Genomic DNA, 17,628 nt, shown 5'->3' with positions numbered 1-17,628 from the left:
CAAACAGAAAGGTTTTCTAGATATTTTTACTATGCATTGTTTTCATAAAGGCTGAGAAAGAAAGAAGAGAAGTTCCTATAATACCTGTAAGATTACCCTCATATTAGCCCACAGGAGAGAGGAAATAAAGGGCTGAGAGGAGGGGTGCTTGAGTACTTTGCAATGGAGCAGATTATTTGAGTGCCAAATCCATAATTCTTTTCACTGATAACCTCTTTCTTGGCCTATAGAAAATGGAATGGCAGCTTCGATTCTTGGGGCTGTCACTAACCTCTCCCCCCAAAAGACTAGAATTTTGTGCACCTTTATGTAATGAAACATCCATTTATCAAAAGATGTTTATGAGTGACAATGCAATTACTCCTTCCACCTAGCACCAAAACTGCAGCATGCTCTACTCAGATTGAATTTCATCGTGCCCACTATGTGCCAGGCATTGGGTTGGGCGCTGGGGATCCTTCTGACACCATCACCAACTTCAGAAACAGAATTAATTAAATAAGAAAAAAACTTGCAGGGAGCGAATCTTGAATGGTTATCTGTGAAGCTTAAAGAATGTGATGGAGTGTAGCTTATATCCAGTCTATGGCAGCAATTATTAGTTACCTAAAAGGAAATCCATTAAGCACCAAAAACGTTAAAGGTATCTGGTATAAACTGTAATGTTTTATCCACATCAAAATGCTCCAGTTTAAAATTGCAGGGAAACCAAAAAACAATACCAAAATGAGAAAGCATCATTCCAGCATAAGCACTACTTTAGGTTTTAAGTCAGCCCAGAGCTTAGACAGAGAGCTCTACGCACAAACGTGTCACTTCTGAGTCTCAATTCACTACTGAGAACCCAAGATATCCACTAAAATTCCAACAAAAGTAGGAAGGACCCCAGCTGCTACCCCGGGGAAGAGCAACCATGACGTAAGTCTCTCCAATCTTCAAACCCAAAGCTAATCAGCAGCTAAGATCCTCAAGAACAAAAATTGCAACTGATTAATCTTGAAAGCTATAGATGTTCTTGCCTGAACCTTTCTTTGTCACCAAGACAGAATTTTAAGATCCAAGGGGCATCACAGTAGGCCATGGCTAGTTGGCAGTGGCAGGGTACCCACGATCTATTTCCAGGCATGGGTGGGCCCTTTTCCTTGGTTATTTGGGAAATCTGCCTTGAAAAGGAGAGCCAGAAGGTAAACTTTAACAACTCCACTGCACTCCAGCAATTGAGATTTATCCAGGGGTGCATCAAAGTAGGTGCAAATTAGCATAAAACAAAAAAAAATTGCATAGTGAAGTGGTTGGGATCGCAGACTGAGGAACCAGGCTGCCAGGTTTTGAATTTCAGTTCCACCACTCATGAGCTTGGGGCAAGCTACTAACCTCTCCCAGATGGAGATCTCTCATCTGTAAAATGGAGATAATAATAGTACCTACTTCATAAGGTTTATCTGGGGATTGAACGAGCTAATATTTATAAAGTGCTTAGAATAGTGTCTTGGACATAGTAAGTGCCATGTAAGTACTTTTTAAAATAAAAACAGAAACTTGGGGGGGAAAATGCTCCTTGAGGTTTACAGAGCAGTTTATTGCTGTTTAAGCATTCAGGCATATTCTCATTCTCATTAGGTTGGGAATCTGGATCATAAAGTACACTAAACTCTGGGGAAGGCTTGGGACTAAGTTGAGTTTTGGAAAACTTCCAGGTCTAACTAGAGAATATCTCTTCAGGTACCCACAGACCAGTTCCTGCTCCAAAATACACTAATATAAACCCTGGTCTCCAGGGCCAGTCTGAGCCCAAACCAGCTGGGGAGGGAGCAGAGGGCAGGAGCAGGGAGAAGAGAACCAGTTATTTTCCTAAAACTTTTTCTGTTGTCTACTCATGATATCTGTGTAGCATAAACCCTGTCCCAGATATTCAAGATCTGATTCTAAAACTTTAGAACTGATTCCACCTACTCCTGAAATCACTGGGATCCCAGAATTAACAGGAAATGACTGCGTGATAAGAGCCCACGGATGCTGGCAGTCTATCAAATCTACTAACCAATAGACACATTTTGAGCATCTATTCTATGCAAGGCTCTGTGCTAAACGCCTTGGTCCTCAACAAGGAAGTGGTAACATAACCACAGTTTATATCTGCTGTTATTTATATTGATCATCTCCTTTCCAATTCAGGTAAGCTCACAGGCTTCAATCAATACAGACTCTCAAGAAATCCTACTTTATGATTAAAATAAATATTGACTCTTTGGAGCTCAATCATCTTATGGCTAAATAGGAAAAGCTAAACTGTAGAGCTAGTTTTTAAAAGCAAAGTTATATGGTTACACCTCTACAACATTTTACATGGTGGATCTCTGTCCAGCCTCATCAAGGGTGAAGTTTCTCTTCCTGGCTGAGCCTTCGTTGTTTAACTCTGAATCTGATTTGTCCACGTTGCCAACGTTTATTGCCATGGAGCCTTCCAATCCCTCTGTAGTACCTCCCTTTGGCTGAAGAAGGATAGAATTTGGTTCATTAGGACGTTTCCATTGTGGCCTGGTGACTATCCAAAAAATGAGAGCCCCAAACAGCAGAATCAGAAGGCCAAGGGTGTTTGTGAAAACACCTTCTGGTGGGAATGAATGGTATGCAGGATCTTTCCTACAAAAAAAAAGAAAGAGCGTGTTCAGTTACAAATAGGGTGATACAGCAACATGCAAACAGTCTTGAATTCATCTGCTCAAAAGGCATACTGGTACAGCTTCAATGTAAATTCCCTTAAAGCTTGATCTTAAGAAGAAATTTAAGTTATCCTATAATTCACTCAATGGAATAGTATGAAATTGTTAAATTCATAAGTATGAAAATAATATAGCATCTGAAACACCTGTATCACTTAAAAATTTTAAAAAGGATGATACAGAAGTAGATGTAAACTATAATTACAATAAACATGTACATCAAAAAGATTAAAAAGGCATGCATAAATTCAATAGTTATTTTGTAAGAGTGGTACAATTTGTTGGACATTTTGGTCCTTCTTCTAAGCTTTTAGTAATATTTTGTTATATATAATAAAATAAATTTTTAAAAAATGTTTTAAAAACTTTCTATTTTTAACATTAAAAAAATTGTTACATTTATATTACATTTTCCCAACAAACAGGTATTTAACATTTTATAGCTTAAGTATTACAGTTAGGAAAACTGCAACTTACAGGGCAAAAATCAGTTTCTCGGTCACTCCCGTGAGTGCTGTTGCAATCACTGTTCCAAAGATGAGAAGGCCAGAGTAAACGTGAATGGGCATGACACGTGCTCGGAGAGAAAGTGGAGCCCAAGGAAGCAGAAAGATGAAAAAACCTAGGAGAAGCTAAACATCAAAAAGTGCAAAGGTTATCATTTAATTTTAAGTTTTAGCTAACTTTGAAATTATTATTATAAAAACAATATGTGCAAAATGAGAAAACTTTTTACGTAGAAACAAAGGCAGAAAGCGAAAAGTAAATTTCCCCACTCCAGTTCCACCACTCAAAGGTAACACCATTATCACTCTCTCCAATGTCCTTCCGGAAAATTTCTATGCCTATACAAGCACGTGTGTGGGTGTGTGTGTTGTGTGTGTGTATAGAGAGAGAGAATTTTTTAAAGTATAAATGGGATCTTACTATCCACATTTGTTAGGTATCTTGCTTTTTGCCCTTAGTATATCTTGGAGAGCTTTTCTTATCAACACGTTTTTCTAGTTTATTCATTTTAATGGCTAACGTTCTATTTTAAAGATGTAACATATTTATGCACTTCTCTATTTATGGACGTTTCTTGTTTCCAGTTTTTTGCTATCACTAACAAGGCTACAGTGAACATTCTAGTACTTGTTTGTTTTCATCAGTTTCCTGAAGGATTCCAGGTAAAACGGGAAGTAAAAGGTTTTTAAGTCACTTAAGCCAAATACAATAGGACACATTAAGTCAGGGAAAAGACGTTGATAATTTTGTTTTGTAAGGAAGAGATGAGTTCTGGAGAAAAGTAATCTCCATTCCCTCGATAATTAAATTCCTAGTGGGATACTTCTCTGCAGAGAAGCCAGTGAGATTCCCATGTAAACTGAAATCTGTTAACACTTTCACTTTTGTTTTGTTGCCCCACACTCCCTGCCTGTTAAGTATCCTCTTCTCCTCGAGAAAATAAAGATGACTTGGTGGCCACTGAGTTACCAAGTTTTTCAGGGACCTATTTAGGATCTACCACCCTAACAAAACAGCTATGAGAAGAGAGGAGAATGGGAGAAAACACGTACATCACTGTTCATCTTTCCTGATTGAGATCTAAGGACTAATCAGGGATGGGATGCCAGAAGGATAGAGGCAGAAGGGGTCTGAGGCCCTAAAATACATTTAGAATCACCTTACAGGCAATGGCAATGAATGGAAAGTAACCAAAAATGCATTTGATAGGCTGGCTTACATTTTATTGTCTACTTAATACCACAAATGCCTGGATATACTAGAAATGGTTCAGAGGGTTCCCCCCTGGTGGTTCAGAATGTTCCTAATTCTCCTTCTGTGAACTCTGGTGATTCTATTAATATCCAAGGGCAAGCTTCCTGATGTACAGGTTGTGCTTTCTATGTGAAAATGTGGCTCCAGTTAGTGACTGTCAAGGATTTTGCACAAATATATTTCTGTGAGCAAATCACCATTTCTTGTCTGTGACTTGCTCACAAAAACCTACATTTTGCATATTCCTGTTCTCCTGCCTCTTTTCATTCCTAAGATTCTTACTGTTTCCTCTCATTTCTTTCAGGATTTATCATGTGTGTCTCTTGTAATCCTGTAGGGCTCAATGATCTAAGCAGATGGGATGTCAGAAATTTGTTTATGGGACCCCAAGCCTAATTAAATCTCGCTTTCACCATTAAAAAAATTTTTATCAACAAAAAAAATTGCTTTTAAAAGGAAAGGATAAAAATTGTAGAATGCTTAACTTTGATTGAAAGTATTCCAAATTATGCCAATTTATAATTTATAAAAACTTATAATTTATAATAATTATTCTTTATTTCCTTTTAGCCGTCTTAGCCTTACCATCTTACAAGTGAATATGGTAACTTAAAACTTAGTGGACTGAAAGTTACAAAATCCCTGAGTCCCTTTAAATCGGTGGTTCTTAAAGTGTTGTTCACAGAAGACCTGCATCAGAAACACGTAAGGTGTTTAAAGATATCCCTGGGCCACATCCAGATCTGCTAAATCAGAATTTCTGGAAGGAGGGCTCAGGAATCTGCATTTTAACAGAATGCCTGGCGATTCTTATGCCTGTTGAAGTTTGAAGACCACTGCTTTTGATTCACTCAAATTAGTTGAGAATAGGGTTAACTGCAGTCTGGAAAACCCCTAAAAGTGAAGACAGTGGAATCTCCCAATATCCTCAGGCTACAGTCACTTATTAAGTGCCAACTATGTGCAAATAAAGTGCTCCAGTGTTTAGGAACCATCATCTACAGAAGGCTGTTCTTCACCCCAATGGAGTTCCTACGAGAGCTAAAGAAAAATAAAATCTCATAAAAAGTTATTTAGATATGAAAGTGAAAATGTAGTTTGTTGTTAGTGCTTTCAAGTCAGTTCTGATTCCCAGCAACCCTGTGCACAGCAGAGCAAACTCTGCCCAATCTTTTTGCGCCGTCCTCTCGCCTTCCAGCTATGTATCAGACAACATTCCGCTGCTATTCATAGGGTTTTCACGGCCAGTTTTCCACAACTGGGTGGCTAGTCCTTCTTCCTAGTCTATCTCAGTCTAGAAGCTCTGCTGAAAACATGTAGTATGATCTAATTATGCTTAAAAATGAAATATATATATTAAATTATATATATAAATTAAATATGCATATATATTCAAAGGCATAATAAAAGCCTAAAGGAAATAAACCAAAATAGAATGATATCTCTAGATTATGGCCTGATCAGTGATTTTTATTTTTTCTTTATATTTTCTGTATTTTATAAATTTTTAAATTAATGTACATTACATTTATAATTAAAAATAGACAATGAAAGTTTACTTTTAAAGTTTCTGTCTTTAAATAACTGGGCTTTTCTCAGTTAATTATTACTGTCCTTTAAAGATACAAGTGTATTTTACTATGCCAGTTTTATCTCACTTTATGAAACAAATGAGTTTTTTAAAAAAAGATATGTGTAAACCTTTAGACATAACAAAAGCTTTTATTTGCAAAGGTCATTAATGAAACCAGGAAACATCTACCTAGCTAGCTTTTGTATAAGGTATAATTAGCTTTTTTTTTTTTGGCCAGGAAGATTGGCTCTGTGCTAACATCTGTTGCCAATCTTCCTCTTTTTTGCTTGAGGAAGACTGTCCACAAGCTAACATCTGTGTCAATCGTCCTCAATTTTTTGTATGTGGGATGCTGCCACAGCATGGCTTGATGAGTGGTGTGTAGGTTTGCACCCAGGATCCGAACCCGCAAACCTCAGGCGGCAAAAGCGGAGCACATGAAGAATCACTGTGCCACCAGGTGGGCCCCTGATTTGCTTTTTTTTAAGTGTAGAGGTAGATTTAATGAGCCATCAAATGATTTACAGATTATTATTTGGAGGCTCCTCCCAGTTCCTCTTCATCTTTCTTCTATTTTCTATACACACTCACTCATTCCTTCATTTAAAGCACAGATTGCTGGGCCCCATTTGCAGAGTTTCTGATTCAGTAGGTCTGGGGGGGAACCTGAGAAGCTGTATTTCTAATTTCCCTTGTGATGCTAATGCTGCTATTCTAGGGACCACACTTTAAGGAGCTCTGTCTTAGGTCATTTCCAAGTTGCATTCTTCAAACATAACAGCGCTTTTCTTCTGGGGTAAAAAAAAATCTAATCAGCACCAATTAGAATATGTCCATAGTTTTTTCCTAAAGAGGGAGGACAGACATTCAAATTGAGTACTAAGTCTCCTGTCAATATCCTACATCTCTTTGCTGCATTGTCTTTCATCACGTCCACCTGGCAATACCCCAACCCCGGCTCAGCCATCTTCAGGACTACCCCTGGTCTGCTAGGTACCACTGAAGTAAATCACACACTCAAGGAAACTAGCATCACTATAAATTCATCACAGTTATGAGCACTTCCACATTGCTCAACAATCCTTCTATTGTCTGATTTATCAACTGGTCCTGTGTGCTCCCCCATCCTCAAACTTCTGACTCTCCCATGTACCTCTTCACTACTGGCAGATGATCTTAGCACCACCTCATGCAAAAAACAGAGGCAACTTCAGAGAAGAGCCAACACACCAAAAAATCATCCCAAGCCAACACTTCCTTCCTTTCTTCAATTACAATGGAGTTGGAGTCCTCCAATTTTCTAGCTGTTCTCTGCAACCTGTTTCTAAAGACCTAGCTATAGATTACTGCAACCTCTCCTTCTCTACTGGTGCTATCCTGTGAGCATTTTAAACATGCCCAAGATTCTACCAATGAAAAGAAGTTAAAACAAACAACAGAAAGTACCCAAACACCTGCCTTGCCTCCCATCTCTGTCCAGTTACCATCTTCTTTCTCTCTTCCCCATCCTACCCAAACCTCTTGGCTCAGTTGTCTATTTTCTCACCTTCCACTCCCTCTTCAATTCAATGAAATCTGGCTTCTGTCCTCCAAGGAAACTGCTCTCCGCAGTCACCAGTGACTTCCAGGTCACTAAATCCAATGCACAGTTTCTAGAGCTTATTTTCCTTGACTTCTCAGTAGCAGCTGACACTCCTCAAACCCCCTCCTCTCTAATGTTCCCTTTCTCCTCCACCCACTTGCTCGAGCCTGCAAGTGGCTCTCTCTCATCTCTTATATCACTGACTTTTCAAATCCCATTAATTCTACCTCCTAAATGTCTTTAGAAACTATCCACTTTGCTCACTGCTACTGCTACTCCTCCAGGCCACCATCATTTCTCATCTGAATCTCTGTAAACACCTTCAAGCTAGTCTCCCTATATTTACTTCTGTCCAGCCTCCAATTCATTTTCCATACCACTCTCTGGGTATCCTGTCCTCCTTTCTGTTCCTCAAATAAAGCAAACTTTCACCTACATATTATTCCATCCACCTAGAATACTCTCTCCCCTTTCAACATTAAGCTCATGACTTCAGGTTTTTGTCTGACCTCCTTTATCCCCTCCATCATATGAAAGCTCTCCCATAACACTCCATGCCCACCCACCATCAAATACTCAATGACCTGTCTCCCGCTGTGAGCTTCATGAGGGCAGAGAGCATGCCTCTTTGGGCCCATGCTTGTCTTGTGGAACAATGTATTCCCCACAGCCTAGCAAGGAATCTGACACATAATAAGTATTTAACTCTGTTGAATAAATGGATAGATTCACGAACAAAATTTCACTGACATAAAATGCATGTTCTCAACCATGAAGGTGCCTATGATCTATAGTAGAAATGAAAAATGCCATCTTCAGGTCATAAAGGAGACTACCACAAGATGTACACTCCTAGTAACAACAGCTGGTTTGTGTCATTCCAGTATCCTAAGGCCTAGGCTGAGCCTTTCCATATAATATTTGGCTTTGATTCTTACGATGTTGTGAAGGGTGCATCAAAAGCCTTAATTTATAGGTGAGCAAACTAAGTCCAGAAAAGTTCAGTAACTTGTCCAAGGTCACCAGCTACAAACGGATGAACCCAATTCAAACTGAGGTCACCCTGATTGCAAGTCCTGTGTTCTTAAATGCTGCCTACTCCCTGGATCTGAGCAAGGAAGAGAAGCCAGTGGCCAAATTTTCTCCTGCCAAACAAAAGTCATGAAGTTGTGAAACGACATTTCTGAGAAGCCTACTTAGCACACAAATAAAACATAAGAATATAAGAATTTGGTTATGTCAGAGAGCAAAAGAGAATCTTGAGACAATTAAAAATGTTTTTAATTCATCCAAGTTCAATATTAGAAAATCTATAGATCTAATTAACTATATTAACAGATTAAAGAAGGAAAAACATATTCATCTCAACAGACACAGAAAAAGTATTCAATAAAATTGTACATCCATTCATGATTTTAAAAGAAAAACAAAATGTTCTCACAAACTGGAATAGGAAGAAATGTGAAACATTTGTACTCGATAGTAAAATATTCTCAGCATTCTCTTTAAAATAAGAACAAACCAAGGATTCCTACCTCTACTTCTACTCCGTACTTTGTAAATACTTCTAAACACGTCTATATACTTCAATACTTGAATACTCTTCAATTCTATACTGCACTGGCGAGGATGCAGCGGAAAAGATACATGACAAAATTGGCATTGCAGTTAAGTGTCAAGGTGAGGTTTAATTCAATGAATGATGCTGGGGAAACAGTTTATCCAGATGGAGAAAAATGAAGCTGGACCACAACATCATATCATACACTAAAGTTAATTCCAGATGAATTAACTACTTAAATATCAAAGACAAAAACTTTAATACTCTTAATAGAAAACATAAGAGAAACTAAGATTTTCATTAACATTACTCTAATGTAACCTCCTGGCCGTTCACAGGCTTTTTCCTTAGGACAATTGTTGTCCAACATTAGTGGCATCTGAATCACCTGAGGGGCCTGGGAAAGCACATATTGCTGGGACCCAACCCCCAGAGGTTCTGATCCAGCAGGTCTAAAATAGAACCTGAGAGGCCGGTTTGTTTTGACCCCAGGAAGGGAAGGGTTTCATAAATAAGTCACCAAAACAAAACAAAAAATAACACCTTAAAGGAAAAGATGATTAATTTGTTATATTAAAATTGAGAATTCCTATTTATCAAAAAATAGTAACAAACGTGAGAAAATACAAGCCTCAAACTGGAAGATAGACGCAACACATATAAATGAAAAGGAATCTGACACAGAACTCCCACAAATCTTTAAGGAAAAGAAAAACTCATTTCTTAAATGGACGAAAGACAGAAACAGATATTTCTTGGAAAGGAAACGTGAGTAATCGGTGAAACAAACATTAAAACAAGAAGAAGACATCAGTTTAGACCCTCTGTTTGGCAATAATTAAAAAGTTTGAAGAGGATGCATGTTGGCAAGGATGCGGCATATGGGAACTCATATGCTGCTGGCAGGAACATAATTGGGGTCAACCACTTTGGAAAACAATTTGGCATTAGTTTTTTAGGCTGAGCATCTAATTCCACTCCCAAGTATAAGCCCAGAGAAACCTATGAGGACAAGGAGATGTGTTATGAAGGTTCAATGCAGCATTGTTCATAACAAAACAATTGAAAATAGCCCAAACATCTAATAGCAGGAGAACAAATAAATAAACTTGTGGTATATTTAGACAATGGAATACAAAAGTAAAAATGAATGAACTGCAGCTAGAAGAATCAATATAGTTGAATCAGTAGAAGGAAAAAAAAGGTGCAATAGAATTTGTAAAAGTTGCAATAGAATACATATATTATGAGATTGTTTTGTAAAAAGTGAAAAAGCAAAACTAAACAATGTATTGTCTGGAGATTCACCGTATATGGTAAAATTATAAAGAAAAACAGGAATGAGAAAAAAACTTTCAGAGAATGGTTGCCTCTATGGGTTGGGATAGGTACAACTGTGGGATCAAGGTGGGGGAAGGTAGGCGTTCTGTTTCCTAAATTAGGTTGATGGTGGAATCATAGGAGTTAATCTCATTATGATTCATAACTTCTATATACGTATTTTATTTTTTTTAAATGCCCCAGAGGCTTGATCTTACAAGTAGGAAAGAATTCTACACTTGAAATGCTTTATGATCCACGGATGAACATGAGGAAGGGGGAAGAACTTTCAGTGTTTTTTGGTTCTGTTGTTTTGTTGCTTGCTTCCCTCCTTCCCTCCTTCTTTTATTTACTGAAACAAGCTGAACACTGGCTTCATTTGGCAGGTAAATCTTGGTTTTACACATAGTGGCTAAACCAAACCCCAACAGTGTTAAGGTGAGAAGATCTGATCTTAACAATCTCTCCCACACTCTTCATACTCTGGTAGGTTTGTTTCTTGAGCTGGACGTGGGGGGAGTGCAAACTGACCTGACAAACTGGGATGAATGGTCTGCACGCAACTATACTTTGTGATTGAAGTGCACACCAGCTGTGGCTGCACAAGGGAGTGGCAAGCAGGCAGTGCTCCGAGAGAGAGGGAGAACTTCCTGTTCTCCAACCACGAGAGGCAGCTCCAAGAATCTCCACTTACAGAGAATTCGGCCTGATGCAGAAATAGAAACCGCTTCCCCTTTTTACTTTTAACTTAAGAAATCTGACAGAAGCACATCTCTGTCAAAGTGTATTTTTGTGGCTCATGAATTTTTGCAACTAAGAGTATGGAGGCAGGAATCTTTTTAACTCATAATAAGAAAGGAGCTTAGCTCCTATCAAAAGTGAGGAAAACGAGCTTAGCATTTTTTCCTTCCAGTGGGAAACAAAAAGTTCTTTCATTTAATTTCTTCTTGAGCACACCTGAGTAATCTGTTCTATCACTGCTATGGAGAAGCAATGCAAATCACGTAAAAATGGCTTTTAGGCAAAAAGGAATAAAGCTGGAATGCAGTCATCTTTCCCAGAATAGGGATGGGAATCTGTTCACCTGGTTCCTGAATGAACAACCAGAAGGCACCAAGTATGACATGAGTATTTACAACCTGTGGTAAGGGGACATCCTTCACTTAGTTTTAAAAATTATGATATTTTATGTAACATGTGACTTGCTTATATTTAAAAGAGCCACATGTTCAAGCAAATCAAACAAGATATACTTTAAGATTTATAACCCCTCAACCAATCCCACTCACTCCCACAATGGTAGTAGTTTGGTATAGTTTCCCATACCTTTCTTTACACCTCTACACACATACTCTTTTTTTCCTTTCTTTCTTTCTCTTTTTTTCCCCCCAAATGACATTTTACTATGCACATTACTCTTTAGTACTTTTTATACTGAAGAACATATCATTATTTCACTCTTGGTCAGTAGACACAGCAACATTCTTCGTAATCGCTGTATAATATCTGACATGGGTTTACCACAAATTATTTTCTTATTGATGGACATTTAGGGTGCTTCCCATTTCCTGCCTGCACAAACCATGCTGCACTAAAAATTCTTTCTAGAGTCTCTTATGTGAAGTATGGCATTTTATTTCTGCTCTCCTAAAATGTGGGATTGCTAGGTTAAAGGGTAAGCATATTTTAAAAAATCAATAGATATTAACAAACTACTTTCCTAAAATTTGGTAACAGTTCACGTTTCCACCAGCAGCATAAGGGAGGACCCTCTAAATCACGTCCACGCCAGCAACAGACATCACTTCTCCTTGTTCTGTCAGTCTTATGGGGGGAAATGGTATTTTATTGTTATTTTAATTTACATTTCCTTAATTTGTTAGTGAGGTGGGACATTTTATCATATGCTTATTGGTGATTTAATTTTTTCTTCTTTGAACTGCCTGTTGAAACCTTCTATTCATTTTTCTATGAGGTTGCCTTTTTATTATTAAATCTTAGGAGTTATTTTGTATATGGAACACACCAACCCTTAACACAGGACACGGTTACTCCCCATATTTCTTTGTGCAGTTCTGTTGATTTTGATTATCTTTCGTCATATATAATTTTTAAAATTTTTATGTAGTCAAATATATCTTTCTTCTCCTTATAGCTTCTGGATTTCTTGTCAACCTTATGGATTCCCCTACCTCAGATTAAACAGATTATATACTTCCTAACTTTATTTTTCTCTTTTCTTTGGCTTTTTTTTTTTTTTTAAATATTTAGGCCTTTACTCTATCTGGAATCTTTCGGTTTTCTTTTGTGTGATGCACAGTATTTTTGCTTGGTTGGTTTCTTCCAAACAGATAGCCAACTATGATGGTAACATTTATTAAATAAGCATTCTTTCCCCACTAAATTCAAATACCACCGTGTCACAGAATAAGCTCTCACACACACTTGGACTGTTTCTGTCCTCTCTGTTCTTTCCATGAATGTATTTTGTTTATTCCTGTGTTAATAACTTGTTTTGAATAGGGCAAGTCTTCCTTCACTTCTTTTTCAAAATTTTCAAATTTTCAAAATTTTCTTGGTTATCCTAGGATATTTGCTCTTCTGCATAAAGTTTAAGACTCCCATTGGGCTTAAAATTAAAATTATATTAATCATAAATATTAGTTGGAGAGGGAAAGATATTTTTATATTAATTTTCCTCTTCAGTAACATGGTATCTTTCTAATCATACCATGTTTTCTGTTCTTATAGTATTTTACATATTCCACATATAGATCTTATATTTTCATTGTTTAATTTCCCAAGTATTTTGTAGTTTTTTTATCCATATTATAAATAGACTCTACTTTTATTCCAAGTGGTTATTTCTAGTATAGACAAAATTTATTGAATTATATGTGGCTATCCTATATCCAGCCATGTTTCCAACTCTCTTATTACTTCTAGTCATCTCCTGGGTTTCTAGACATACATTTTATGATCTGTAAACAGAAAAAAAGAGTCACAAAGTCTCTGTTATTTATACAGATGTTTTTCATTATCTCATATATTAGCTAAAACCTCTAAAACAAAGTTGAATGACTATGATAGTAAGCGTCAATGTCTTTATTATTATTTTAATGGAAATGTTTTCAGTATTTCACCGTTTAAGCTGATGTTTGCTGTTGGATCTTGGTAAAGGTGTTTATCATCAGAGCTATCACTTTAGATGTGGAAGTATATAGTGCACAACGGGCCACCTTTAAGAAGAGTTTGTTTTCTCCCAGTGTATTGGAATAGTCTAAAGGATCTGTTCCTTGAAGGTTAAAGGTACAAAACAACCTGGACCTCATGCCTTTTTTAGTGATAGGTTTCAAATGACCTTACAAATTTCTTCTAATGTTATTGGTCTGTTTAGGTTTTCTGATTCTTCTTTGGATCAAATTTGGTAGTTTATATTTGGTATGAAAATAATCCTTTTTTCTTTCTTTAAGATTTTTAAGTATACTACCATATATTAAAATTTAATAACATCTTAATTTTAAAATATTACCTGTGCCTATGATCATATTTCTTTCTCATTCTGAATGCTGTTTTTTCCTCAATCAGGTTTGAAATGGTTTATCTATTTTATTTTAGCTTTTTAAAGAACCAGCTTTGCATTTCATTTATAACTTCTTCTAATTTTTATTTATAGTTGTGGTAGGCTGAATCACGCTCCCCCACCCGCAAGATGTCCATGCCCTAATCCCTGGAAACTTTGAATATGTTATGTTACATAGCAAAAGACACTTTGCATATGTAATTAGGCTTCTAGATCTTATGACTGAGAGATAATCCTGGATTATATGGGCAGCCCAATCTAATCACATGAGCCCTTTTAAAAGCAGAGAACTTTCTCTAGCTGGAGGAAGAAAAGATGAGGAAGAGGTAGGAGAAGTCAGAGAGATTCCAAGCCAGTGAGACGGATTCAATGCACCACTGCTGGCTCTGAGAGGGAGGGGTGCCATGTGCAAGGAGCAGAGAGAGGACTATATGAGCTAAAGACAACCCTCAGCTGACAGCCAGTGAGGAAATGGGGACCTCAGTCTTACAGCCACAAGGAATTGGATTCTCCCAATAACCTGAATTAGCTTGCAAGCTGATTCTACCCCAAAGTCTCCCCATTACAGCCCAGGCTGGCCAACACCTTGATTTTGGCCTTGTGAGACCTAGAGCAGTGAAACCAGTCAAACCAACCTGGATTTCTGATGTACAGAAACCGTGAGGTAATAAATTTGTGTTGTTTTAAGCCACTAAGTTTCTGGTAATTTGTTATGGCAACAAAAGAAAACTAACATAACTGTCCATGAATTTTTTTTTGTCTTTATTTTCCTGGTGTATTTTGCTGTTCTCCTTTAGTTTCTTAAACATATACTTAGTTTATGTATTTTAAGTACCCCCCACAAAAAAAAATATTAAAAGCATTTAAGCCTATATTCCTCTGAGAACCATTTTACTTAAGACCCATAGATTTCAGAATGAATATTCTCTTTTTTTGCTAATTCCTAGCTATTTCTTAATTTTACATGTTAAGATACAGAGCAGAGTGTAAGTTGGTTTTTAGAAAGTCCAGATTAAAAGGCATTTTTGGTATAGAAAGCTTTTTTTTAGCTTTAAAAGCTTTGATGATGATGATGATGATGATTATACAAGAAATGAATGTGTGTTTAGAAGATATAGAAAGTGAAAAGAAAAATAATCACCTAGAATCCAGCCACCTAGAGAGCATTACTGCTAAGGTTCTGGTGGTGTATATCTTTCCAGATGTTCAGAGAACGCCCTGGCATATAATTAACTCAGTAAAGGCATTTTATTCAGTCCATCGTAACTACTGTACTCAGAACCACAGAACCTTCTCCCATGGAAGCTACGTAGAGTTTGGTTGCTTTCTGTTCTGTTCCTCAGAGATACGGACCTCTACTAAGGATGCTCTAACACAGGCTGAGTGATCCTGGGGACATCCTGGAAACAACAGAACCGAGTGCTTGTGGGGAGGGCCCAGGACCTAGACAGACCTGGGCCTGAGTTTCAGCTCTGCCATTAGCTGTGTAACCTGTGTGTCCTCAGCATCTGTAAAGGCTATCTCACTTAAAGGACTATGTGAGATAAGTAGACTGCTTCACACTGTGCTCAGGCTCTGGCATTCTGCATTCTCACGCGGCGCAGAGGAAGTGAAGCAAAGCAAGAGGAACAGATGGCTGGAAGCAGAAGAAAGAGCTGAGAAAAGTCTTGGAGAGATGCCAGTAAGCCAAAAAGGTCCTCAAAGCAACCGGCAGCATCTCAACGGCCCCTGTTCTTGCCATCCTACTCTCTGAGGGGAAAGGGTCCACCAGTTGGTGGTGGCAGAGGAAGCTGCTCCCAGATCTGTGGCAGTAGCTGAGAACACTGAGGGAAAATCCACCTTGAGGACAGGAGATCTGAGCTGGCTCAGCCATCCAGTTTGAGATATTCTCCTTTTTCCTTCTTAATCAGGAAGATCATGTTTGATGCAGGGTTTTCTCTGTGTTTCCCTCCTGTCTGACATGGTTCCCTTCCCCAATCCTTTGCTCCAGGCACAGTAAGGCAAACAAATAATTAATAGTGTCCATACAGATAGTAACTTTTATTTAATTAAAACTCAAAAAACTTATCACTTCAAACGCCTTTCTTTAAGAAGAAGAAAAACAATAAATTAATGTCTGATAAGAGGTCCTACTTTCAAGAGGTCATACAGTCATATATTTTAAGATACACCTTGGTGTTTTATGGGTTTCCTCTGGTTTCTTACTTCTCCTATATTCACAGAAAAATAAAGTTCACCATCATGTCCCAATCAGGTAGCTGGATGTACATTGTACTAACCAAGGAAGGAAAGTGAATCAACATAGTTGACAAAGATTTTTCAACAAAGTGGTTAACACCAAAAAGACTTTAAAATTAACCTTTACTTTAGCCACCTAGAACGGCCAAATCCCTATCACACTCTATTAACTTAATGTTTAAGTACAGTGCTCTCAAGAGCATGTGTTTTTAGTAAGTGAAGAGAAGACAGAGCAAAAATAAACTAACTACTGAGGCTTCAAAATCTAACAAAGTAACAAAGAGATAGAAATTCATCTCTTCACTCATGAAGCTACATCTAGAAAATAGAAGGGACAGAGAATGTGGGAAAGAAATCTAAAGCTCTTGCCTATGTTAGTTTATTCTGCACACAGAACTTAGAGTCCGAACAATGGGAGTCTAGATGTTACGAGGTGGCAATTTCCCTCCATACATATGTCCATATTTTAAATCTCACATTCAAGTTCACAGACTGTCAGTTCTGCAGTTCCAGTGCCCCCTCAGGGGAAAATATAATGGCAACAAATATAACAAGCACTAGTGGGAATAAGATAAGTTCCAAGAACCTATGAATGCATAGAAAACATCTACAGTATTTCATTGTTTTACTTTTTATATCTTGTTTATAAATATACTGAGACACTGACCTGTAACATGTAGAGTATGACAGCTATCAGTCCAATCCAGCTGTGCAGACTGTACATATTGGGGATATTCCTGGCATTGTGGAAATCAAAAACGGCCACCAGAGAAATTATTGCAAGAACGGCAGCAACAGTGTTTAATCCTGCATGGATGGATTTCATCAGGAACTTGCTGCATTTCCAAGTCCATGGCAGTCTGTATACAATGATGGCTGGGAAGAGACAAAAAGGGACAGAATGTGTGTGTGTGTTTTCAAATCAACACAAGATGAACAGTTTGACACACTGAACACTCCCTTCCATGAAACCTTCTTCTCTTGGCTTTGGCTTCTCCTCTCTTGCCTGCCTCTCAGTGGTTCCTTCTTGGACTCTTTTGCTGGTATCTTCTTTACTCCCGACTTGTGACTGAACCTGGGTGCCCCCCAGGCTCAGTCCTAGGACATTTTCTTCCCTCTGCACTCTCTGTGGGTGATCTCATTCACTCTTTCACCGAAATGCTACCTACATGGCAGAGACTCTAAAACTTATGTCTCCAGCCCAGAACTTTCTTCTGAACTCCAGACCCACATAATCCAACAGCTTCTTGACATCTCCTATGGATGCCTCTAAGATATCTCAAACTT

General features: G+C 37.8%; 1 protein-coding gene across 1 annotated transcript in view; it reads right to left on the bottom strand.

The window, feature by feature from the left end:
- Positions 1 to 637: 637 nt before the first annotated feature.
- LOC124238175 (plasma membrane ascorbate-dependent reductase CYBRD1) overlaps positions 638 to 17,628 on the bottom strand; it is a 30,420-nt gene continuing 13,429 nt past the window's right edge. Inside the window, exons 2-4 of the mRNA XM_046658817.1 lie at positions 17,009 to 17,217; positions 3,201 to 3,355; positions 638 to 2,643 (exon numbers count right to left, since the gene is read on the bottom strand). Of these exons, the coding sequence (XP_046514773.1) occupies positions 2,343 to 2,643; positions 3,201 to 3,355; positions 17,009 to 17,217 (665 nt within the window). The 3' untranslated portion in view covers positions 638 to 2,342. The remainder of the gene's footprint in view (positions 2,644 to 3,200; positions 3,356 to 17,008; positions 17,218 to 17,628) is intronic.

The sequence above is a fragment of the Equus quagga genome, chromosome 4, assembly GCF_021613505.1.
Source record: "Equus quagga isolate Etosha38 chromosome 4, UCLA_HA_Equagga_1.0, whole genome shotgun sequence".
NCBI classification, from domain to species: Eukaryota; Metazoa; Chordata; class Mammalia; order Perissodactyla; family Equidae; genus Equus; species Equus quagga.
This window is presented reverse-complemented; position numbering and strand designations above follow the sequence as displayed.